Source organism: Nycticebus coucang, chromosome 17 (assembly GCF_027406575.1).
Source record: "Nycticebus coucang isolate mNycCou1 chromosome 17, mNycCou1.pri, whole genome shotgun sequence".
NCBI classification, from domain to species: Eukaryota; Metazoa; Chordata; class Mammalia; order Primates; family Lorisidae; genus Nycticebus; species Nycticebus coucang.
This window is the reverse complement of record NC_069796.1, coordinates 37,640,143-37,666,582: the sequence shown is the minus strand read 5'-3', so window position 1 is coordinate 37,666,582 and position 26,440 is coordinate 37,640,143. Positions and strand designations below refer to the sequence as shown.

General features: G+C 41.3%; 1 protein-coding gene across 5 annotated transcripts in view; it reads left to right on the top strand.

Annotated features, from left to right (window-relative positions):
• The window catches only part of SIL1 (SIL1 nucleotide exchange factor), a 279,722-nt gene that overhangs the window by 166,671 nt on the left and 86,611 nt on the right, over positions 1–26,440 (top strand). For all 5 annotated transcript variants that reach the window (XM_053566429.1, XM_053566425.1, XM_053566427.1 and 2 more), the window contains exons 4-5: positions 236–356; positions 6,061–6,160. In XM_053566429.1, coding sequence (XP_053422404.1) covers positions 236–356; positions 6,061–6,160 — 221 coding nt within the window. The remainder of the gene's footprint in view (positions 1–235; positions 357–6,060; positions 6,161–26,440) is intronic.

Below are 26,440 nucleotides of genomic sequence, written 5' to 3'. Positions count from 1 at the left end.
ATGACCTGAAAGCTAAATTGGTTTTTATATTTTTTAATGGTTGGGAAAAAGGAGTGTATATGGGTGTTGTGTGTGTTTGAAGGCAAGATATGGGAAGGATTGAGGAAGTAACAGAGCTTAGCAGAGTCTAGTCTTCATGAACCAATAAGCTGCTGGCTTATTAGCTAGCTATTCCATCCCAGTGTCCCTCCAAGGACCCTATACCTCATGAGGCTTTTCTCTTCTTGGCTTTTAGGTCAGGCTGTCCCTGCAGGAGCCCACGTGCGGCTGAATCTTCAGACTGGGGCAAGAGAGGTGAAACTACAATATGAGGACAAGATGCAAAATAATTTGAAGGAGTTGAAAAAAGGCAAAAGGTACAGTGTCAACCCTAGAGACTGGGAGACTAAGTGATGATACTGATTTTTGTAACAATAAAAGTGCTACCCAAATTCATGTGGCTTTGTTTTAAATTTGAAATTTAATAGCATAGAATTTGTGATAAATCTGTCAGAGGTTTGTGGAAGTTTACTTCTACAATCTTTGGAAAGAAATAGTTTGCAAGGCATTTGATACTTTGTAAAAGGCTATAGGAGGAATGCTTAAGCTGCTTTAAAAATGAAGCTATTTTTCCCAGTGCTTTAAGAGCACCCATTTGAATCCCAACGATTAATGTGCTGATTACAGATGAGTCATCTATTCATTAAAACAGGCCTGTTAGGTCTTCTGCTGTGCAATAATACTTCCTTGGTGAACAATAAAATTGCATTTTAAAGTCTTTAATCAGACTAACTTTTCCTCTTGTTAGTCAGTATTAAAATAGGCTGTTTTATAGTAGGAAAGGAGAAGCTACTGCAGTTCTCTGGTGGTTAAAGATTTCCTTAGTTTTAAATCACCAGTTCGTATTTTAGATTTTAGAGAATTCAGCCTTTATTTATCTGTTTGTTGTCTTGAATTAACAAGTTTTCTTTGGTTGGTATTTCCTGAATGAGGGGAAGGAGGTTGAGGCATAGGTTTGTCTGGGTTGCTGGAATTGTACAGTTTAAAAGCTCAGTATAAATATCAGCCATAGGCTTCTATCACAGGGACCAGTGAATTACAGCCTGTGGGCCATCTTGGGACTTCTGCCTGTTTTGATATGACCTCAAAACTAAACTGGTTTTTACGTTTTTTTAATGGTTGGGAAAAAATCGGGAGAAGAAGAATATTTCATGACTCATGGAAATTTAAATGAAATTCAGATTTCAATGTCTCATAAAGTTTTATTGGAACATAGCCGTGTTCATTTGTTTACAAATTGTCTATGGCTGTTTCTTGCTACAACGACAGAGTTGATTAGTTGGGATAGACACCATAATAAGGCTTACAAAACCTAAAATATTATCTAGTCATTACAGATAGTTTGCTGACCTGTTCTAAAACATGTATGTACTGGGAATTAATCAAGGATTAATGGGTTAGTGTTACTCGGTTCTTGGATTTTTATAATTTAAATAATATTTTACAGTTAGGTATGAATCAGAAATGGAGCTTAGAGATCAAGTTCTTACCTTAGTTTTTTCCTTGATATACCCGACAGTATTTTTGCTGATTCATTCATTCATTTTGCTTTGTCAGGTGGCACACATGGTCCCACGAAGCAGCCTGTTTAGATTTGGGCAGTTTTCACTGTTGGAAAATTAGATCTTTTACTGGGATAGAGTCACTTCTCCTTCTTACAGTTACCAAAATTGAGAAGAATCTTTCATCTTCCTTCATATCTCCAGAGAGGCCTGGGGCAGCCCACGTCATATGATTACTCTCTTCTCACCACCATCTAAGAAATAATCAGATATCATTGTTGCAGCCCCTGCCAACATTCCTCCATCCTCAGCACAGATATACACATATATATCAGTATCTCACAACACTTTCAGGAAGTCTTTTCTCACATCTAATAAAAAAAAAAAAAAAAATTTTTTTTTTTTTTTTTTTTGAGAACAGAGTCTTACTTTGTGGTCTTGGTAGAGTACCGTCATGTCACAGCTCACAGCAACCTCAAACTCTTGGGCTCAAGTGATTCTCTTGCTTCAGCCTCCCAAGTAGCTGGGATTACAGGCGCCCACCACAATGCCTGGCTGTTTTTTTTTTTTTGCTTTTATTCTTTAATGCCTGGCTGTTTTTAGAGACGAGGTCTCACTCTTGCTTAGGTTGGTCTTCTCACTCCTGCTCAGGCTGATCTCGAACCTATGAGCTCAGGCAATCCACTCACCTTCACCTCACAGAGTGCTAGGATTACAGGTGTGAGCCACTGAGCCCAGCTTATCCAAATCTTATTTTCTGAGGAAAAAGCCAATTATTTTTGCTTGGCTCAAGAATATTGAGTTAGGAACTATAGATTAATTTGGAGTTTCTCTATTATTTTTGGTAAAGTTACTTCTCTACTACCTGACTGCCAGGGGTCCTCAGACTGCGGCTGCGGGCCACATGAGGTGGTGTGATTGTATTTATTCCCATTTTGTTTTTTTACTTCAAAATAAGATATGTGCAGTGTGCATAGGAATTTGTTCATGTTTGTTTTTTTTTTTTTTTGTAGAGACAGAGTCTCACTTTATTGCCCTGGGTAGAGTGCCGTGGCATCACACAGCTCACAGCAACCTCCAACTCCTGGGCTTAGGTGATTCTCTTGCCTCAGCCGCCCGAGTAGCTGGGACTACAGGCGACTGCCACAACGCCCAGCTATATTTTTTTGTTGCAGTTTGGCCGGGTCCGAGTTTGAACCCGCTACCCTTGGTATATGGGGCTGGCGCCCTACTCACTGAGCCACAGGCGCTGCCCCAAATAGTTTTTTTTTTAAACTATAGTCCGGCCCTCCAACGGTCTGAGGGACAGTGAATTGGCCCCCTGTTTAAAAAGTTTGAGGACACCTGCCATCAGTAGGAGCACTTATTGCTTGTCTGCTGCTCTTATCTTTTCAGAATAGAAAGCGGGGTCATCCGCCTGGTCTGTAGAAACACACCACAAAGGAGAATACTTGTCCTGTGGGCCATATTGGGACTGCTATCTGTATTGTTTGGTACCTGTTTACTTTTCTCCTTTGGAGTGTTTGTGAGAACTATGCCCTGTAGTAGGTTTCAGGATATGCTGGATATTTCCTCTTCCTTCTCAGTGTTTATAGCTAGTAGCTATTCTATCTGAACCAAAGCCCAAAGGCATTGACAATATAGAGTGGACATTCACCACTGTGAGCTCAGAGAAACTCTGGCTGCCATTAGTGGACTTTTTTTTTTTTTTTTGGTTGTAATTGTCATTGCTGTTTGGCAGGCTCCGGCTGGATTAGAACCCGCCAGCTCTTGTGTATGTGGCTGGCGCCTTAGCCACTTGAGCTACAGGCACCGAGCCCATTAGTGGACTTTTTCCTCTTGAAATGGAGCTCTTCCAATTTCACTTCATGGTATCTTCCTAGCTTCTTAGCACTGGAATGGGAACAGAGGCCTAAAGGCAGGCCTGCTTCCCTGAAATTAGGGAAGTTAGTGATCCCACAGAGTTAAAAATGCTCAGCTTAGAGCAGTGTTTTCAAATCTGTTTTAACTCACAATACACGTGAAACTATAGTTATAAAACTTTTGCAGCACACTTAAATTATGTTGGTTAAAAAAAGTGTTAGAAGAATATACTTTGCTTTGAACTTATTTTGAAAACAATTTAATTAATGATCATTAAAATTCATGGCACATTGGTTGATAATCACTGGCCTAAAGTGAGGTGGCGATATCCTTTAAGCCTAACGCAAGGCAGCTTCTCCACCTACAACTACCTAGCTGTGGAAAACTACAGCTACAAGGCCTATGGGCACTAAGGCCTGGGACACAGACACTGACTCTAGCTTGTCTCAGAAGATTCTCTTGGCATTGCCTGTCTTTAGTGCATATTTGGTTCCTAGCAACAGTTTTTTCACTTTCTATTTGTGCTTTAGGCATTGCTATCTCCACTGGTTTTAGTCCATTTCCCTGTCAACATCTCCATAGTACAGTTCTCTTTTGCCCTGGAATAACCATTTACTTTGAGTCTTCCTCCCATGTTTGAAGGGCTGAGGGACAAACTACTACATTCAAGTTGTACCGTTATCAAGGTCCAATATGGTGTTAGTGGTTACGCAGTTAGGCCAAGGAAGGGGCCATTTACTTGCTCCATTCTCTTATTTCACAAAAAACTGATATTGAGTGCCCATATGCCAGGTATTGGGGATACAGTAGTAAACAAAACAGGCAGATATGGAAGCTGGCAGACAGAAAACCAGGTAAACATTCAAGAAAGATAATTACAGGTTGTGATGACAGCTGGGGAAGACATAAACAAGATAAGACTGCTTTAGATAGGATGATTTGGGAAGGCCTCGTCAAGATATTTGGATTGAGACCTAAAGAAAGAGGTAGATTTAGCCATGCCCTTTGCCGTAAAGGCAGTGGCATCTGGAACATAAGTTTAATAAGAGCAGGGACACTGTCATCTATTATAGTGGAAGGCAAAGTAGAGAACATGGGTTTTGGTGCTGATGGTGAGAAGATGAAGTTTTTGTTTTTTTTTTTTTTGAGACAGAGTCTTAAACTGTCACCCTGGGTAGAGTGCTGTAGCGTCACAGCTCACAGCAACCTTGAACCTCCAACTTGGGCTCAAGCAATCCTCTTGCCTCAGTTTTTCTATTTTTAGTAAAGACAGGGTCTCACTTTTTGCTCAGGCTGGTCTTGAACTTGTGAACTCAAGTAATCCACCCACCTTGGCCTCCCAGAGTGCTAAGATTACAGGTGTGAGCTGCTGTGCCCAGCCAGGAAGACGAAGTTTTTCATGATAGCATCTGTTTTCTCAGTGAAGAATGAAGTGAGAAGAGCAGCTGATGATGGCTGCATGTGTGTGCATTTGCAGGTGTACACTTGAGTGTGTAGTCAGGACTGAGAGTGGGCAGTGACAGAAAGTGTGGGAGAGGGGACTTAAGGCAGTAAACAGAGTTACAAGGTGCAATAGGATTGGTCCTAACCAAGTCTTAGAGGAGGGAAGAGATGATCTGTTCAAGCTATGGTTCCCTCTTTTGGGTGGGGACAGGGAAGTGGCATCCTCATGCAGTTGGCAGTGGGTGATGTTCTGGGGGGAGAGAGATTCATGATTTTCTCCCCTACTTTGTAGGATTTTGGTACCAATTTCAATGAAATATTACTTTTAAGGGATTAACATACTACCGGACACATGGTTAAGTGCTCAATAAATGGGAGTTACTAGCTATTATTAGTTTAAGAGGACTAAGGTTTAGAGAAGACAAGTGTTTTTTCTTAAGGTCCTAAATGGTTTCTAGTGTGAATGAAAGCGTGAGTGAGTGAAGAGGAATGTCTGTGTCTTGGATTAGCCCTGGTGGTCTTTGTGAGGATGCCATTCTAACCTTTGGTAGTTTACTGAGATGACACCCACACTGACTCCTTTCCTTCTTCCCCTTGGAGGCTGACTGGAGAAGATGGCCTTGATTCTACTCCTTCGTATCTCAAACCCATTCTTATGTTGTATGGACACATACTTCCTGTTTCTCCTCTGTGCTCAGAGGTTGATCTCTGGCACGAAACTATCCAACCCATTTTTGTGAAGACAGGGTAGCTCTTCAAATCAGTTCAGGCACACGCTGCAGAGCTCTGGTCCCTATTGTCTCTTTTCCCAGAAGAATATAAATAAAGGTACATATTACTCCTGGTGTCTGTGCCCACTGCCCTCCAGGATGTCCTACCCTGGCATATGCTTAGGGGCAGCATTACACAGACATTCCAGGTTTATTTCTGCCTGAGCAAGCTGGCTGAGAGCTCTCTGTCCATGATTGGCTTCTCTCTGCCCCAACCCATTTCTTCTTTTATGAAATGATCACATCTTCAGCGTGTCTTTCCTCTTCTAGGTTAAAAGTAAGGTCAGTCTGTTGGACCCTTGGCTGACTGAAGGTAAAGGTATGATAATATACTCAGTATTAGAGTGGCCTGGCCTAGCCCACCTTGGGGTGCTTGCCAGGGTCATTTTCTTTCCTGGAGAATATAGTGCCTCCCTCCTTACTCTCAGCTTTTCTTTGAATAGGCTGGACATCAACACCAACACCTACACATCTCAGGACCTTAAGAGTGCACTGGCAAAATTAAAGGAGGGAGCAGAAATGGAAAATTCAATGGAAGACAAGGTGCGTGACAATTTTTCCTATTAGCATAAGCCTACAGCATGGCCTTGACGTTTTTGTAGAGAAAGGAATTATTTTTTCCAGAAGCTTTTGTAATAAATATGGATAATATTATAAACTAATTTAAAGGGCCGTTAATGACAAATAAGAAAACTTTTGTGGACTATTTAAAAACAAACAAACAAACAAAAAACAACAGTGCTGATTCTTCCCAACCATGAGCATGGTATGTTCTTCCATTTGTTAACATCTTCTGCTATTTTTCTCGGGGTTTCATAGTTCTCTTTATAGAGATCTTTCACGTTCTTTGTTAGATATATTCCCAGGTAGTCCATACTCCCAAAGCAATCTACAGATTTAATGCTATCTCCGTCAAAGCACCAATGTCAGACTTTAAAGAACTTGAAAAAAATAGTAGTTCATTTTGTATAATGCAATGAAGAAAAACCCCGAACAGCCAATACAATTATTAGAAATGAAAACAAATTTGGAGGTGTCACATTACTAGACTTCAGTTTATACTACAAATCTATAATGATCAAAACATCATGGTACTAACACAAAAACAGAGACATAGATCTGTGGAATAGAATAGAGAATCTAGAGACGAATCTAGCCACATATTGTCATTTGATCTTTGATAAGTGTAACAAAAACATGCATTGGGGAAAAGAATTCCTATTTAGGGTGGCGCCTGTGGCTCAAGGAGTAGGGTGCCGGTCCCATATGCCAGAGGTGGCGGGTTCAAACCCAGCCCCGGCCAAAAACCACAAAAAAAAAAAAAAAAAAAAAAGAATTCCTATTTAATAAATAGGACTGGTTAACCACTTGACTGAAACTGGACACGCATCTCTCACCACTAACGAAAATTAATTCTCACTGGATTTAAATTTAAAGAGAGTGTGGGGGAAATGCTTGACAATACTGCCCTGGGAGAATATTTTGAGTAAAAGCCCCCTGGAAATTGCGGCAACACCAAAAATAAATAACTGGCATGTGATCTAGCTAAAAAGCTTCTGCACAGCTAAACAACCAAAGCAAACAGACAGACTTCAGAATGGGAGAAGATTTTTGCATATTATGAATCTCAGAAAAGTCTGATAACTAGAATCTACAGAGAACTCAAATTAATAAGAAAAGAGCAAACAGCTCCATTTCTTTGTGAGCAAGAGACTTCAATAGAAACTTCTCTGAAGATGACAAACGGCCAACACACATGAAAAAATGCTCATTGGCTGGGTGCCCATACCTCAGTTGTTAGTGCACTAGACACATACTCCGGGGCTGCTAAACAAACAAACAAAAAATAACCAGATGTTGTGGTGGGTGCCTGTAGTCCCAGCCTACTAAGGAGGCTGAGGTAGGAGAATCACTTGAACCCAAGAGTTTGAGGTTGCTGTGAGCTACAACACCGTGGCACTCTACCAAGGGTGACAGAGTGAGACTCTGTCTCAATTAAAAAAAGAAGAAGAAGAAAAAAAAGAGAAAAAAATGTTCATTGTCTTTGATCATCAGAGAAATGCAAACCAAAACCACTTTGAGATATTACCTAATGCCAATTAGATGAGCCCACATCACAAAGTCCCAAAGTTGCAGATGCTGGTGTGGACGTGGAGAGAAGGGAACACTTCTACACTGCTGGCGGGGTTGTAAACTATTACAACCTTTATGGAAAGGAATATGGAGAATTCTCAAAGAACTAAAAGTTGACCTTCAAGTAAAGCAAATAGACAACCTTCAGAATGGAAGATTTTTGCAGGTTATGCTTCTGATAAAGGTCTGATAACTAAAATCCACAGAGAACTCAAACTAATCAATAAGAAAAGAACAGATAACTCCATTTCTATGTGGGCAAGAGACTTGAACAGAAACTTCTCTGATGAAGACAGGCACTTGGCCTACAAACACATGAAAAAATGTTCATCATCTTTAATCATCAGAGAAATGCAAATCAAAACCACTTTGAGATATCATCTAACTTCAATAAGATTGCCCACATCACAAAATCCCAAAACTACAGATGTTGGCATGGATGTAGAGAGAAGGGAATACTTCTGCACTGCTGGTGGGAATGCAAGCTCATATGACCTTTTCGGAAAGAAGTTTGGAGAACACTCAAGGAACTAATAGTAGACCTACCATTTGATCCTGCAATTCTTCACTAGTTATATACCCAGATGATCAAAAATTACTTTACAACAAAGACATTTGCACCAGAATGTTTATTTCAGCCCAATTCATAATTGCCAAGACATGGAAACTGCCCAAGTGCCCATCGACCCATGAATGAATTAACAAATTGTAGTATATGTACACCATGGAATACTATGCAGCCATAAAAAAGGATGGAGACTTCACATCTTTTTCGTTTACCTGGATGGAGCTGGAACATATTCTTCTTAGTAAAGTATCTCAAGAATGGAAAAAAAGTATCCAGTGTACTCAATACTACTATGAAATCAACATATAATCACCTACACATTCATCCGAATAGTAAAATATAACTATAGTCCAGAAACTAGAAGAGGAGAGACTGGGAGAGGTGGGGAGAGACAGGAGGAGGGAGAGTATTTGGGGGGAACCTCACCTAATGTGCATGACGCAATGGTACATTTCATTCTTTTTTCTTTTCCTTTCTTTCTTTCTCTCTTTCTCTCTTTTTCTCTTTCTCTCTTTCTCTCTTTCTCCCTTTCTCCCTTTTTCCCTTCCTTCCTTTCGACACAGAGCCTTAAGCTATTGCCCTGGGTAGATACTGTGGCATTACAGCTCACAGCAACCTCCAAATCCTGGGCTTAAGTGATTCTCTTGCCTCAACGTCCAGCTGTTTTTTTTTTTGTTGTTGTTGTAGTTGTCATTATTTGGCAGGCCCCGGCCAGATTTGAACCCAGCAGCTCTGGTGCATGTGGGTGGCGCCTTAGGCCACTTGAGCTACAGGCACTGAGCCGCAATGGTACATTTCAAAACTATTAAGAAAAGAGTATAATCGTGATGGATGTGTTAATCAGTTCAATGTAAGTATTTCACATTATATATCAAATCAGTACACTGAACCCCATAAATGCATCAATGTACACAGATGTGATTAAATTAAAACAAAACAGAATGAATGAATGAATAAAAACAAAAAATAAATAAATAAAAGTTGACCTTCCCTTTGATCCTGTAATCCCATTACTAGGTATATACCCAGAAGTATAAAATCATTTTACTACAAAGACATTTGCACCTGGCTGGGCACCCATTGCTCAGGGGTTTGGGTGCCAGGCACATACACTGGGGCTGGCAGGTTCAAACTCGGCCCAGGTCTGCTAAACAACAAAGACCAACTGCAACAAAAAAACATCCTGTCATTGTAGCAGGTGTCTGTAGTCCCAGCTACTTGGGAGGCTGAGGCAAGAGGATTTTGCTTGAGCCCAAGAGTTGAGGTTGCTGTAAGCTATGACAACAGAGTACTGTACCAAGGATGATAAAGTGAAACTGTTTCCAAAAAAAGAATAGGAAAAAAGTATCCAATGTACTCATACTATTATGAAACCAATATATAAATACTTACACACTCATATGAATGATAAAACACAAATAAAACACAAATATAGTCTAGCAAGAGGGAGGGGTGAGGAGGAAGGGGGTATTTGGTGGGTACTGACCTAATGTGCACATTGCAAGGGTATATTTCAAAATAAGAGTAAATTTTAAATGTCTTAACCACAGGAAAAGTGAGGTGATGGCTATGTTAATCAGTTTGATATAAGCCCCCCGTTGTACATCAGATCATCCCATTGTATTCTATAAATGTGTATAGTTATGATTTTAATTAAAAATTAATACAAATAAAAATAAACAGTCTTGGGAGTGTTTCTGTCATAGTTTAGATTAGAATCACACTTTTCATTTCTCCAAACATCTCTCCATGTTTGTTGAAATTGAGGCACAGAGCAGAGATGGCCATGCTCTTCATTATCCTGGCCATCACTGAATAGACGTTACAACCCAGATCTCTTCCTCACTTATACTTGGATTAGACGTGAACTTGTTCCAAAAAAAACCCCAGAAGAACTGGACCAGAAGGGAAGAAGCCTGGGTTCTTGTTCCTTGAATATGTAGCAAATGTATTCTTTCTGGACCTTAGATTCCTTAAATGTAAAACATGTGGCTGGGATGAAAGGATGGCTGAAGTTTCTTTCAGCTCTTTCACCACAAGCTAAGGGAATGAGAAGGAAGAAAGGGCAAGATCATAGATCCTTAGCTATGGCCTTAATGCTTGGGAGGGCTCATAGGTACAGACCTATAACAGAAGAAATCTTACTCTTAGATGGATTGTGAGCTCATGTAATAGTTGGAGAATGTCACAAATCATTTGTTCATATTTCCAGTTGAATCCTATCCTTAGAAGAACCTCCTCTGATAGCAGTATGGAGACCCAAGTTCTCACTAAGGAAAGATTTTAGAATGCCAGGAAAAAAAAAAGTTCCCCCTCCTTTTTTTCTTACTGATAGATCAAAGACCCTTTGCCTTTATCTATCTCCCTGCTCTTTCTCTCAAATTTAGTAGTATTTTAGAGAAGCAACATTAGGTACTTGATATCTTGTATTATATTTGTGGAAGAAGCCTTAGATTCTTCTGATGCTTCAAATAGTTTTGAGAAAACGAACCTTTTGAAGGGCCAGGGTGAAGGGACTGGCACTGGATTATTTAAGATGTGTTAAATGTGGGCTAAGTTTCCATGTCTTTGCTTATCTTACCAAAGTCACATCTGCTACATGGGGACTGTGTGTGGTGTGGAAAGGCAAGTAGCAGGATGGCAGGAGCAACAGAGTGGTTGAGAGAAGGTGATGCATGAAGTTACATCTTACCAGTTAAATGTATTAACTGAGGCTTCTGAGGAAGAGCAACTCCCTTACCTGGTGACAGTCAGGCCAGGAGACGAGAGTGTGGGTGGCTAGGTATGCAGGGCAGGGATTGATGTTTTAGTGACCAGGCTTTGGCTTCTTCCCACTCCGTCCTCACAGTGGGCTTCATGTGGGCCTGATGGGAACATAAAAGTCAGCCCCTAGTCCATGTCTTCTCTGTGGGTGGAAGACCTATTTCACTCCTTCTCTTTGCTTTCTTTGAGAATGCGATCGGATTTTCTTCTCTCAGGTAATGGCATTCCCCCCCAACACCCATCTCTAATTCAGTTCGTGTAGAAAGTATGACCATTTATGACAGTATTTGAAAAGTGTAAATGCAGGAGAGTTTTGGGTCGCTTCTTTTTTTTTTTTTTTGCAGTTTTTGGCCAGGGCTGGCTTTGAACCTGCCACCTCCACCATATGGGGCCGGCGCCCTACCCCCTTTGAGCCACAGGTGCCACCCATGGGTTGCTTCTTTTTTGCAATTAAAAATAATCTTCCCCCCTGGGAGGGAGATGGGAGTCACAGCGTATGGCATACCTCTTGGGGGTGGGACACAAGTATAAAGGGAACTTTAAAAATTGCCATCAATGTAATCTAATTCTTTGTACCCTCTATGACTCCTAAACAATAAAAAAAAAAAAAATGAAATCGGACATTTCATATTTTAAAAAATCCTCCCCCCTTGTAAGAGAATCCCGATACCAATATCCAAATGCAGGAATCTAGTACCAGCTGATTTGAACCAGCTGCCTACTTCTGAGGTCTGGCTGTCTTATGTATCCCTTACTTCTGTGGAGCTTGGGTTGTTACCTCCTTCATTGAGGTTTTGGATCCTGGGTCCTTCTCCTATTTTCACTGGAGACTGTCTGCACTGACTCAGCTCACTGCCATTGCACTGTCAGCTCTGAGGCTGGCAAATAAATTTACTTGAAATTGGTTGGGGAGTTTCTTACATGCCTCAAGCTCCTGGTTACAGATGTCATCATACTTTTTATTTATTAATCTTTAAATCCAGGCTGTGTGGTGTCTTGCTAGTACAGGATAGCACTTTTGCTATTTATGAAGACAGTACTGTCAAATATTGGGCCATGTCCTCTCAATTAAATGAGTGTTTTGGGGGAATTTGATCTGTGAGGGAAGGGGGGGCATCAATTCCATTGCATCCATTGGTCTTTGGTAGATTTGAGTGAGTCAGTCCTTCCCAAAGTTCTTTGCTTTTTGGAAAAGCTCTCTTGCCCAACAGATTTGGGTTGTTCTTGTTGACTCTCATCCATTTATCCCTCTATTTGCATACAAATTATTTAATGCTTTGTTTTGTCATGTCAGCTGTTGTTTACTTATATTCTACAAATTGTTGCATTTTTAAAAAATGGCTTTCTTAAGCTTTTGATTCTTGGCAAGATATAGTACCCTCTGTTCTCCCTATTCCTCTAGCTAAGGGTAACTAAAAACCCTGGATCTAATATGAAGAGCAAATTCAGGAAAACTAAGAATCAGCAGATTGGCTAGGGGCCTTGGTTCGTGAGGAATGACGTGGCAGTGACTTCTTTGGGTTTTCTTTTTACCTTCTCTGTATTCCAGACTGAGCATTGGAGAATCTTACATCCTGGAAATGCCAACTGGTACAAATTTTTAAAACCTCTAAGAAAAGTCTGCTCTTTCTAAACATAGGGTGTCCCTCGCCCAATCCTAATGGGACAAAAACAAAACAAAACAAAACAAGAAAACCATATATATTAGGGGAAAGGTGATTTAATTTAATTTTTTTCAAGAGTACAAATTTGTATAAGATGAGTATGTCTTGGAAATCTATTGTACAGCATCATAACTACAGTTAATAAAATATATAATGAGATTTTTGCTTTTAATTTTTTATTTAATTTTTAATTAAATCATAACTACATTTATGGGGTGTGATGTGTTGATTTGATATACAGTGTAGAATGCTTATATCAAACTGATTAACATAACCATCACCTCATTGACAAAACCTTTTTCGTAGTACCTGTCCTGTTTTATTTAGCCAAGGATGATAGAACCTCCCTACTTCCAAACTGGGAAGCCTAAACTCCCCCTTCCTATTTAGTGGTAGTTGCAGGCTGTACTCTCATTCCTCCACCAGGTTCAGCAGAAGCCTGGTATGAGGCAGGCAGTGCTCTGGTTGTTCCACCAGGATACTGTCTGTGGGGGTTGAGCAGAGAGCTTGAATTTTCACCCTCTACCCAGTGGCTATTCTCTGCTTTCCCTGTTCGTATTGTTCTAGCAGAGACTCAAGTGTGAGTTCCGATTTTTTCACCTATAGGGTGGTATCAGCAGAGGCCAAGTAGGAAAATTGAATATCTGTCCTCTGCCTGGCAGCACCAAGATGCTTTTTCACTCCTTTCTGATGAGGTGGTGTCAGTAGGGGTGAACCAGGAGTCTATGCTTTTACCACAACGAGGCAGTGTGGCGCAGCATTCTGCTTTTCCTCTGGGGTAGGAGCAGTGGAGTAAATGAGGAATATGAACTTCTACCCTCAGGCCAATAGTAATGAGGCAGTGCTTCTATACCACAACAGGGTGGTGTCAGTAGAAGCCCAGGGAGGCTCCTATACTCCTACTTTCAATGTCCAGCATCCAGTGGTTGCAGGCAAAGCTCTTTCCCATCCCAGCTGGAGAGTAGGAATTGGATTTTAGAGAGAAGGGAGGTGGAAAAAGGGATTTTGCATATAAAGTCCCGGACATATGCCTTAGTGACCTACACAAGACACTGACCAGAATTAACACAGCAATAGGTTTGAGAAGTAAACTACACTGTGGAATACTGCCCAGGTTTTCAGATTGGCCTCTGGGCAGCACACAGGAAATAAATCGGAATAGGAGTACAAATGCTCTGAAAACTAAGTATCATTGGATCCACAGCCCACACAGTAATCAGAACCAACATTCTCAACCTAAATAGCATGATAACCTACTGAAAAAGAAGATAAATACGATCCAGAGTCTCATAACTTAATACCCACATGTCCAGGATAAAATTGAAAATTACTTATACAATGAACGAGGAACATCATAACTTGAACTAGGAAAAATAATAGGTAACATTGTAGATTTAATGTTGTGTTCCCTGCAAAATTTATGTATTGAAAACCTAATCCCAATGTTATGTTATTTGGAGGTGGGGACTTTGGGAGGTAATTAGGTTTAGGAGTGGCCAAAAGGATGGGGCTGCCATGATTTTATTTATATCCTTAATGAAGAAGAGAGACCAGCATTCTTACTCCACCATGTGAAGACGCAGCTAGAAGGTGGTCATTTGCAAGGCAGAGACAAGAGAACCCTTGTCAGTAACCACATCACCTGGCACATTGATCTTGGACTTCCTAACCTTTATAATTGTGAGAAATGTCTATTGTTTAAGGCACCCAGTCTGTGGTATTTAGTTATAGCAGCCTGAGCTGGCTAAGACAGATGCTAACACAGAGATGACTCAGCAATTAAAATGATCTAAAAAGGATTTTATTTTATTTTAAGAGACAGAGTCTCATTTTGTCGTCCTTGGTAGAGTGCAGTGGTGTCACAGCTCACAGCAACCTCTAACTCCTGGGCTTAGGCGATTCTCATGCCTCAGACTCCCGAGTAGCTGGGACTACAGGCACCTCTCACAATGCCTGGCTATTTTTTTTTTTTTTTTTTTGTGGTTTTTGGCCGGGGCTGGCTTGAACCCACCACCTCCAGCATATGGGGCTGGCGCCCTACTCACTGAGCCACAGGCACCACCCTCTTAACAAGGATTTTAAAGCAACTGTCATAAAATTGCTTCAATAAGCAATTATGAATACTCCTGAAACAAATGAAAGCCTCAACATGCTGACTGGGTACAGTGGCTCACGCCAATAATCCTAGCACTCTAGGAGGCTGAAGTGGGTGGATTGCCTGAGCTTACAGGTTCAGCCTGATCAAGAGTGAGATGTTGTCTCTAAAAATAGCTGGGCATTGTAGTGGGGGCCTGTAGCCTCAGCTACTTGGGAGGCTGAAGCAAGAGAATCACTTGATCCCAAGAGTTTGGGGTTGCTGTGAGCTGTGACACCTCAGCACTCTACCAAGAGCAACAAAGTGAAGACTCTGTCTCAAAGAAAAAAAAAAAAAAACCATGAATGTGGAAATGAAAGATAAAAAAATAGTGAAATGGAATTATAGAACTGAAAAATATAAATAAAAAGTTTAAAGTCACCGGATAGGCTCAGTAGCAGAATAGAGAAGACAGAGAAAAGAATCAGTGAACTTAAAGACAAATAAATAAAAATTACAAAATCTGAACAACATCAAATACATTGGAAAAGTAATTAACAGAGCCTTAAAGACCTACAGGACTATAACAAAAGATCTAATAAAAAAAAATCAAATAAAGATGTACTGTTTGTGTCTTGGAGTTTCTGATGGGAAGAGAAAAAGAGTATGGGGTAAAAAATAATCAAGAAATAGTGACTTGAGGCCAGGCATGGTGAATCACTCCTGTAATCCTAGCATTCTGAGTGGCTGAGGAAGGTAGATTGCCCTGAGCTCTTAGGTTTGAAACCATCCTGAACAAGAGTGAGACTCTGTCTCTAAAAATAGCTGGGCGTTGTGGTGGGTGCCTATAGACCCAACTTCTCACAAAGCTGAGGCAAGAGGATGGGTCAAGCCCAAGAGTCTGAGGTTGTTGTGAGCTATGATGCCATCACACTTTACCGAGGTTGACAAAATGAGACTCTGCCTCTAAATAAATAATTGGAAGATTTCTGTACTTCACTGAAAGTGATAAAACATTACTACCAGTGGATTATAAGTTATTTATATTGTGATACTTAGAGCAATTAACATAAGTAAATGTATAAGCAGTTATACTCAAAAACATAGAAAACCTGAAATGGAATCCTAGCAAATGTACCTTACCTTGCCACAGGAAGGCAAGAAAAGGGAACAGAAATAAAAACAGAAGGAAAAACAGAAAATAATAAACTGGCAAAGTTGAACTAAGATACCAAAAATTACGTTAAAATGTAAATATAATTGTAAAATATTTTGTAGTTGGTCTAAATATGCCAATTGGAAAATAGATTGTGTGTCATAATAGATTATTATTATTATTATTATTATTTTTTGAGACAGGGCCTCAAGCTTTCACCCTGGGTAGAGTGCTGTGGCATCACAGCTCACAGCAACCTCTAACTCCTGGGCTTAAGCGATTCTCCTGCCTCCACTTCCCAAGTAGCTGGGACTACAGGCGCCCACCACAACACCCAGCTATTTTTTGGTTGCAGCTGTCATTGTTGTTTGGCGGGCCTGGGCTGGATTCGAACCCGACAGCTCAGGTATATGTGGTTGGCGCCTTAGCTGCTTGAGCCACAGGCGCCGAGCTCATAATAGATTTTTAAATGACCTAAATGTGTGCTTTCTACAAGAAACTCAATGAAATATAGCAATAAACATGTTAGGCTGAAAGTAAAAGAATAAAAAGTATATCATACAAGCATTAATTTTTTAAAAAGCAAGAAAAATTCCATTAATATCAAATAAAGTTGATATAAAAGCAAGGGAAATGATTAAGGATAAAAAAGTATTACATGGTGATAAAAGGGCTGATCCATATGGTAACTGTAAACATGTATGCACCAAACCATTATTTGTGTATCAGAATACCATATGCAAAAACTCATAGAACTGAAAGGAAGAAACAGATAAATCCATAGTTATAGTTGGGTTAGCCTTTGTGGCTCATGCTATAATTCTAGCACTTTGGAAGCCTGAGGTGGGAGGACTGCTTGAGACCAGCCTGGCAACACATCAAGATCCTGTCTCTACAAAATAAAAAAATTTAGCCGCTTCCTCTCTCTCCCTCCCTGCCCTCTCTCTGTTCTCCCATCTTCCTCTCTCGCCCTCCCATCTTCCCCTCTCTCCCTCCCTGCCCTCTCTCTGTTCTCCCATCTTCCTCTCTCGCCCTCCCATCTTCTCTCTCTCCCTCCCTGCCCTCTCTCTGTTCTCCCATCTTCCTCTCTCTCCCTCCCTGTCCTCTCTCTGTTCTCCCATCTTCCTCTCTCTCCCTCCCTACCCTCTCTCTGTTCTCCCATCTTCCTCTCTCTCCCTCCCTGTCCTCTCTCTGTTCTCCCATCTTCCTCTCTCTCCCTCCCATCTTCCTCTCTCTCCCTCCCTGCCCTCTCTCTGTTCTCCCATCTTCCTCTCTCTCCCTCCCTGCCCTCTCTCTGTTCTCCCATCTTCCTCTCTCTCCCTCCCTGCCCTCTCTCTGTTCTCCCATCTTCCTCTCTCTCCCTCCCATCTTCCTCTCTCTCCCTCCCTGCCCTCTCTCTGTTCTCCCATCTTCCTCTCTCTCCCTCCCATCTTCCTCTCTCTCCCTCCCTGCCCTCTCTCTGTTCTCCCATCTTCCTCTCTCTCCCTCCCATCTTCCTCTCTCTCCCTCACTGCCCTCTCTCTGTTCTCCCATCTTCCTCTCTCTCCCTCCCATCTTCCTCTCTCTCCCTCCCTGCCCTCTCTCTGTTCTCCCATCTTCCTCTCTCTCCCTCCCATCTTCCTCTCTCTCCCTCACTGCCCTCTCTCTGTTCTCCCATCTTCCTCTCTCTCCCTCCCATCTTCCTCTCTCTCCCTCCCTGTCCTCTCTCTGTTCTCCCATCTTCCTCTCTCTCCCTCCTTGTCCTCTCTCTGTTCTCCCATCTTCCTCTCCCTCCTTGTCCTCTCTCTGTTCTCCCATCTTCCTCTCTCTCCCTCCTTGTCCTCTCTCTGTTCTCCCATCTTCCTCTCCCTCCTTGTCCTCTCTCTGTTCTCCCATCTTCCTCTCTCTCCCTCCCTGTCCTCTCTGTGTTCTCCCATCTTCCTCTCTCTCCCTCCTTGTCCTCTCTCTGTTCTCCCATCTTCCTCTCTCTCCCTCCCTGCCCTCTCTCTGTTCTCCCATCTTCCTCTCTCTCCCTCCCTGCCCTCTCTCTGTTCTCCCATCTTCCTCTCTCTCCCTCCCTGCCCTCTCTCTGTTCTCCCATCTTCCTCTCTCTCCCTCCCTGTCCTCTCTCTGTTCTCCCATCTTCCTCTCTCTCCCTCCCTGCCCTCTCTCTGTTCTCCCATCTTCCTCTCTCTCCCTCCCTGCCCTCTCTCTCCCTCCCATCTTCCTCTCTCCCTCCCTGCCCTCTCTCTGTTCTCCCATCTTCCTCTCTCTCCCTCCCTGCCCTCTCTCTCCCTCCCATCTTCCTCTCTCTCCCTCCCTGCCCTCTCTCTGTTCTCCCATCTTCCTCTCTCTCCCTCCCTGCCCTCTCTCTGTTCTCCCATCTTCCTCTCTCTCCCTCCCTGCCTTCTCTCTGTTCTCCCATCTTCCACTCTCTCCCTCCCTGTCCTCTCTCTGTTCTCCCATCTTCCTCTCTCTCCCTCCCTGCCCTCTCTCTCCCTCCCATCTTTCTCTCTCTCCCTCTCTGCCCTCTCTCTGTTCTCCCATCTTCCTCTCTCTCCCTCCCTTCCCTAAAAAAAAAAAAAATAACAGAAGAATTAAAAAAAAAAAAAAATTTTAGCCAGGCATAGTATGTGCCTATAGTCACAGCTACTCCAAAGGCTGAGTGGGGGCAGTTGCTTGAGCCTAGGAGTTTGAGGCTACAGTGAACTATAATTATGCCATTGTACTCTAGCCTGAGTGATGGAATGAGACCCTGTCTCTAAAAAAATAAAACCTCTATGTAGTCGAGAACTTTAACATTCTTTTCTGAGAATTGCTAGAACTACTACCCTGTTTCCCCGAAAATAAGACAGTGTCTTATTTTAAGGTGTGCTCCCAAAGATGTGCTAGGTCTTATTTTCAGGGGACGTCTTATGTTTCCTGTAAGTAGGTCTTATTTTTGGAGGATGTCTTGTTGTCAGGGAAAGGGGGTAGATATATCACAAATCCACAAGGATACTAAAAAGCTTAAAAACACATCAACCAACCAGAAAATTTAATTGCTATTTATACAACTTTCTGTTCAACAGCAGAATCTATTTTTAAGTGTCCATGGAACATTCATATCCTAGGTTATCAAAGAAACCTCGGGTGGCGCCTGTGGCTCAGTCGGTAAGGCGCCAGGCCCATATACCGAGGGTGGCGGGTTCAAACCCGGCCCCGGCCAAAACTGCAACCAAAAAATAGCTGGGCGTTGTGGCGGGCACCTGTAGTCCCAGCTACTCGGGAGGCTGAGGCAAGAGAATCGCTTTAGCCCAGGAGTTGGAGGTTGCTGTGAGCTGTGCGAGGCCACGGCACTCTACCGAGGGCCATAAAGTGAGACTCTGTCTCTACAAAAAAAAAAAAAAAAAACAAAAAAACAAATCTCAACAAGTTTAAAAGAATTAAAATTATGGAGAGTATGTTCTCTGACCATCATGGAATCAAACTAGAAACTAGTAATAGTTAGAAGGGAAATCTCTAAACATTTGAGACTAAGAGAAAATCATAAGGGAGTTTTTTTTTTTTTTTAAATGCCAACAACAGCTTTATTAAATTTAACTGAATGACATTTCTTTTTTTTTTTTTATTGTTGGGGATTCATTGAGGGTACAATAAGCCAGGTTACACTGATTGCAATTGTTAGGTAAAGTCCCTCTTGCAATCATGTCTTGCCCCCATAAAGTGTGACACACACCAAGGCCCCACCCACCTCCCTCCTTCCCTCTTTCTGTTTCCCCCCCCATAACCATAATTGTCATTGATTGTCCTCATATCAAAATTGAGTACGTAGGATTCATGCTTCTCCATTCTTGTGATGCTTTACTAAGAATAATGTCTTCCACGTCCATCCAGGTTAATACGAAGGATGTAAAGTCTCCATTTTTTTTAATGGCTGAATAGTATTCCATGGTATACATATACCACAGCTTGTTGATCCATTCCTGGGTTGGTGGGCATTTAGGCTGTTTCCACATTTTGGCGATTGTAAATTGAGCTGCAATAAACAGTCTAGTACAAGTGTCTTTATGATAAAAGGATTTCTTTCCTTCTGGGTAGATGCCCAGTAATGGGATTGCAGGATCAAATGGGAGGTCAAGCTTGAGTGCTTTGAGGTTTCTCCAGACTTCCTTCCAGAAAGGTTGTACTAGTTTGCAGTCCCACCAGCAGTGTAAAAGTGTTCCCTTCTCTCCACATCCACGCCAGCATCTGCAGTTTTGAGATTTTTGTGATGTGGGCCATTCTCACTGGGGTTAGATGATATCTCAGGGTTGTTTTGATTTGCATTTCTCTAATATATAGAGATGATGAACATTTTTTCATGTGTTTGTTAGCCATTCATCTGTCGTCTTTAGAGAAAGTTCTATTCATGTCTCTTGCCCATTGATATAAGGGATTGTTGGCTTTTTTCATGTGGATTAATTTGAGTTCTCTATAGATCCTAGTTATCAAGCTTTTGTCTGATTGAAAATATGCAAATATTTTTTCCCATTGTGTAGGTTGTCTCTTTGCTTTGGTTATTGTCTCCTTAGCTGTACAGAAGCTTTTCAGTTTAATGAAGTCCCATTTGTTTATTTTTGTTGTTGTTGCAATTGCCATGGCAGTCTTCTTCATGAAGTCTTTCCCCAGGCCAATATCTTCCAGTGTTTTTCCTATGCTTTCTTTGAGGATTTTTATTGTTTCATGCCTTAAGTTTAAGTCCTTTATCCATCTTGAATCAATTTTTGTGAGTGGGGAAAGGTGTGGGTCCAGTTTCAGTCTTTTACATGTAGACATCCAGTTCTCCCAACACCATTTATTGAATAGGGAGTCTTTCCCCCAAGGTATGTTCTTGTTTGGTTTATCAAAGATTAGGTGGTTGTAAAATGTTAGTTTCATTTCTTGGTTTTCAATTCGATTCCAAGTGTCTATGTCTCTGTTTTTGTGCCAGTACCATGCTGTCTTGAGCACTATGGCTTTGTAGTACAAACTAAAATCTGGTATGCTGATGCCCCCAGCTTTATTTTTGTTACAGAGAACTGCCTTAGCTATACGGGTTTTTTTCCGGTTCCATACAAAATGCAGAATCATTTTTTCCAAATCTTGAAAGTACGATGTTGGTATTTTGATAGGAATGGCATTGAATAGGTAGATTGCTTTGGGAAGTATAGACATTTTAACAATGTTGATTCTTCCCATCCATGAGCATGGTATGTTCTTCCATTTGTTAATATCCTCTGCTATTTCCTTTCTGAGGATTTCATAGTTTTCTTTATAGAGATCCTTCACCTCCTTCATTAGGTATATTCCTAGGTATTTCATTTTCTTTGAGACTATGGTGAAGGGAGTTGTGTCCTTAATTAGCTTCTCATCTTGACTGTTATTAGTGTACACAAAGGCTACTGACTTGTGGACATTGATTTTATATCCTGAAACTTTACTGTATTTTTTGATGACTTCTGGGAGTCTTGTGGTTGAGTCTTTGGGGTTCTCTAAGTATAAGATCATGTCGTCAGCAAAGAGGGAGAGTTTGACCTCCTCTGCTCCCATTTGGATTCCCTTTATTTCCTTGTCTTGCCTAATTGTATTAGCTAGAACTTCCAGCACTACGTTGAATAGTAAAGGTGACAGAGGACAACCTTGTCTGGTTCCAGTTCTAAGAGGAAAAGCTTTCAGTTTTACTCCATTCAGTAAAATATTGGCTGTGGGTTTGTCATAGATAGCTTCAATCAGTTTTAGAAATGTGCCACCTATGCCTATACTCTTCAGTGTTCTAATTAGAAAAGGATGCTGGATTTTATCAAATGCTTTTTCTGCATCTATTGAGAGGATCATGTGATCTTTATTTTTGCCTCTGTTAATATGGTGGATAACGTTTATAGACTTGCGTATGTTAAACCAGCCTTGTATCCCTGGGATGAAGCCTACTTGATCATGATGAATGACTTTTTTGATGATAAGCTGTAATCTATTGGCTAGGATTTTGTTGAGAATTTTTGCTTCTATGTTCATGAGTGAGATTGGTCTGAAATTCTCCTTTTTGTTTGGGTCTTTTCCTGGTTTTGGTATCAGGGTGATGTTTGCTTCATAGAATGTGTTGGGGAAGATTCCTTCTTCCTCAATTTTTTGGAATAATTTCTGCAGTACAGGAATAAGCTCTTCCTTGAAGGTTTGATAGAATTCTGGAGTGAAGCCATCTGGACCAGGGCATTTTTTGGTTGGAAGCTTTTTTATTGTTTCTTTGATCTCTTGAAATTGGTCTGTTCAGGAGCTCTATTTCTTCCTGGCTGAGTCTAGGGAGAGGATGTGATTCCAAATATTGATCCATTTCTTTCACATTGTCAAATTTCTGGGCATAGAGTTTCTGGTAGTATTCAGAGATGATCTCTTGTATCTCTGTGGGATCAGTTGTTATTTCCCCTTTATCATTTCTGATTGAGGTTACTAGATATTTTACTTTTCTATTCCTCGTTAGTCTGGCCAATGGTTTATCTATTTTATTTATTTTTTCAAAACACCAACTCCTTGTTTCATTAATTTTCTGAATGATTCTTTTGTTTTCAATTTCATTGATCTCTGATTTGATTTTGGAGATTTCTTTTCTTCTACTGAGTTTAGGCTTAGATTGTTCTTCTTTTTCCAATTCCATAAGATCTCTTGTGAGATTGTTGATGTGCTCTCTTTCTGTTTTTCAAATGTAGGCATCTAAAGCGATGAATTTTCCTCTCAAAACTGCTTTTGCAGTATCCCACAGGTTTTGGTAGCTTGTGTCTTCATTGTTGTTATGCTCAAGGAAGTTAATGATTTCCTGTTTTATTTCTTCCTGCGCCCATCTGTTATTCAACAGAAGATTGTTTAATTTCCATGCCTTTGGGTGGGGTCGAGCATTTTTGTTAGTTGAGTTCCACCTTTAGTGCCTTATGGTCTGAGAAGATAGATGGTAAAATTTCAATTCTTTTGATTCTGTTGATATTTGTTTTGTGTCCCAGGATATGATCAATTTTGGAGAATGTTCCATGGGGTGATGAGAAGAATGTATATTCTTTATCTTTGGGATGGAGTGTTCTATATGCGTCTATCAAGCACAGTTGTTCTAGGGTCTCATTTAAGTCTCTTATATCCTTGTTTAATTTCTGTTTAGAGGATCTGTCCAGCTCTGTAAGAGGAGTGTTAAGGTCCCCTGTTATTATGGTATTATCAGATATCATATTGCTCAGACTGAGTAAGGTCTGTTTCAAGAATCTGGGAGCATTTAAATTGGGTGCATAGATATTTAGAATTGAAATGTCTTCTTGTTGTATTTTTCCCTTGACCAATATAAAGTGACCATCTTTGTCTTTTTTGACTTTAGTTGCTTTAAATCCACATGTATCTGAAAATAAGATTGCAACTCCTCTTTTCTTCTGAATTCCATTTGCTTGAAAAATTGTCTTCCAACCCTTGACTCGGAGTTTTAATTTGTCTTTTGAAGCCAGGTGTGTTTCTTTTAGACAGCAAATGGATGGCTTGTGTTTTTTAATCCAGTCAGCCAATCTATGTCTCTTCAGTGGGGAATTCAAGCCATTAACATTTATTGAGATAATTGATAAGTGTGGTAGTATTCTATTCATCTTATTTTGTGAGAGTCCATTGCTTAGTTTTATCTTTTGCATCAGTGTGGAGGTTAGGTTCTGTCCTTTAATTTCTGAGTTCTTACTTTGCTGCTGATGCATTGTGGTGGTCAGTGTGCAGAACAGGTTGAAATATTTCCTGTAGAGCTGGTCTTGTTGTGGCGAATTTCCTCAATGTTTGTATATCTGTAAATGATTTGATTTCTCCGTCAATTTTGAAGCTTAGCTTAGCAGGGTACAGAATTCTGGGCTGGAAATTGTTCTGTTTAAGTAGATTAAAGGTAGATGACCATTGTCTTCTTGCTTGGAACATTTCATTAGGGAAGTCTGTGGTCAATCTGATGGATTTGCCCCTGTAGGTCAACTGGCGCTTACTCCTGGCAGCTTGCAGAATCTTTTCTTTTATCTTGACTTTGGGCAGGTTCATCACAATGTGTCTTGGAGAAGCTCGGTTAGAATTGAGGCGACCTGGGATCCGATATCCCTCTGAAAGCAGTGTGTCAGAATCTTTGGTGATATTTGGGAAATTTTCTTTTATAATATTCTCTAGTATGGCTTCCATTCCTCTGGGGCATTCTTCTTCCCCTTCTGGAATTCCTATAACTCGTATGTTGGAAGGCTTCATAAAGTCCCATAATTCTGACAGTGAACGTTCTGCTTTCTCTCTCTTCTTTTCTGCCTCTTTTACTATCTGAGTTATCTCAAGAACTTTGTCTTCTACCTCTGAAATTCTTTCTTCTGCCTGGTCTAACCTGTTGCTGATACTTTCCATTGCATCTTTAAGTTCCCTGATTGACTGTTTCATTTCCTTCAGCTCTGCTATATCCTTTTTATATTCTTCATATCGTTCATCTCTTTTGATTCTGTTTTTGGATTTCCTTTTGGTTATTTTCCACTTTATTAGCAGTTTCCTTCATTGTTTCCATCATTGCTTTCATTGTTTTCAACATGTGTATTCTAAATTCCCTTTCTATCATTCCTGACATTTTTGTATAGGTGGAATCCTCTGCAGTAGCTACCTCATGGTCCCTTGGCGGGGTTGTTCTGGACTGGTTCTTCATGTTGCTTGGAGTTTTCTGCTGATTCTTCCTCATGGGTGATGTCTTTTATATGTTTCCTTGCCCTAATTTTCCTTTCACTTCCTCTTGCTCTTGAAGTTCTCGTGCCTGTGGACTAAGGGTTACAGGACCAGAAGGGTGAGAAGGTTTAAGAGCAAAAAAGGGATGAAAGAAAGGAGGACCGAGTGATAAGAAAAAAAAAAAAGAAAAATAGAGAAAGGAGAGGGGGTGGGTAAAAGGAATATTGACAAAAAGAAGAGAGGCACAGAAAGAGGGAGACAGAGCAATATAGGTGTACAGTAGGGTACTTTGATAAAACCTTAAAAAAAACAAAACACCTTCCGGGGGTGCCCAGTGGGGTGGTTCCCTTGAGGTCAGCAGCTCTTTGCTAACCTGATCAGACACAGTACCCCACCTCCACCAAGTAGAGAGGAAAGACAAAAATGCTGTAAATCAAACCAAAACAAGCAAACAGAAAACTTTATGGGATGAAATTGGGTGAAAAAACAAATAATAGCGGTAGAAACACTAACAAAAATGAAGTTCTAATTATTGAAATAGGCAGCAATGGGAAATTATAATTAAAGTAGAAAAATTGAGAAAGAAAAAGGATCTGTATGGAAATGGTTGAACTTAAAAAACAAAACAATCCACAACATCAAAATAAACAAAAAAAAACAACCACACCAAAAAAAAAAAAAATAATAAAAAACACAACCAAAAATAAAGCAGTATGTATATGTTATTGAATATTGTCTGGGCAACACGTGGTCTTCTGGGGTATGAGATGTTAATCACAGTTCTGATAGGACTGGAGGCTGCTAGTTTCTCAAACCCCAGCAGGTAGACACCCTAAATCTCTCTTCAGCCCACTTAAAAGGCACTTTGAACTTGTTCACTTACTGAGCAGAAGCTTTCTCAGGGAAGTGCTTGTCGCTGGAATCACTGCTGAAGTGGCTATCCACTTACCCTGTGTGTCAAAACTGGTCTCCCTCTGCCCCCGAGGGTTAGGGCTGCAAGGCGGCTCAGACCCCGCCCTTAGGCTACTTGGTCGCTGGGTTACCAGCTCCCACCCAATTCTAGCTCTGCGACCCTGAGGGCGGAGCTTGCTGGGGCAGATCGCTCACAGTGTCTGCCTGTGACCCAGAGCCAAACACTATTAGCTCCGTCTGGCTCAGCGGCTCAGACTGGGGCCCTAGACAAAGGCCAAAGTTCTCCGCACTCCCGCTCAGGCTCTCCCCAAGGCAGTTCAGCTGAGTGCCAAGTCCAAAGACACCGAAACAGTTCACAGGTAAGGCCTTTCTGGTTTGCAGTCTTGCTGCTACTGAACTTACAGTTGCGGGCGGGTTTAGACGGATTGAACACACGCGACCACTTGCCGGTTTTCCACTGTTTTAGTCCTCCTCTTGGGGTCCAGAAGTCTCTCGCTGATTCCCTGTATCCTCTCAGTGGTTATGATAGGCAGATCCCACCAGCCAGAGATGCCTGGAGTCCTATATCCCCAGACTCACGGTGCCCAGATGCAAGGAAGCTGTTACTCAGCTGCCATCTTGCTCCGCCTCCCCCATAAGGGAGTTTTTTAAAAAGTACATTGAGGCTTGGTGCCTGTGGCTCAAGTGGCCAAGGCGCCAGCCACATACACCTGAGCTGGTGGGTTCCAATCCAGTCCAAGCCTGCCAAACAACAATGATGGCTACAACCAAAAAAGTAGCCGGGCATTGTGGCAGGCGCCTGTAGTCCCAGCTACTTGGGAGGCAGAGGCAAGAGAATCACTTGAGCCCAGAAGTTGGAAGTTGTTGTGAGCTGTGATTACATAGT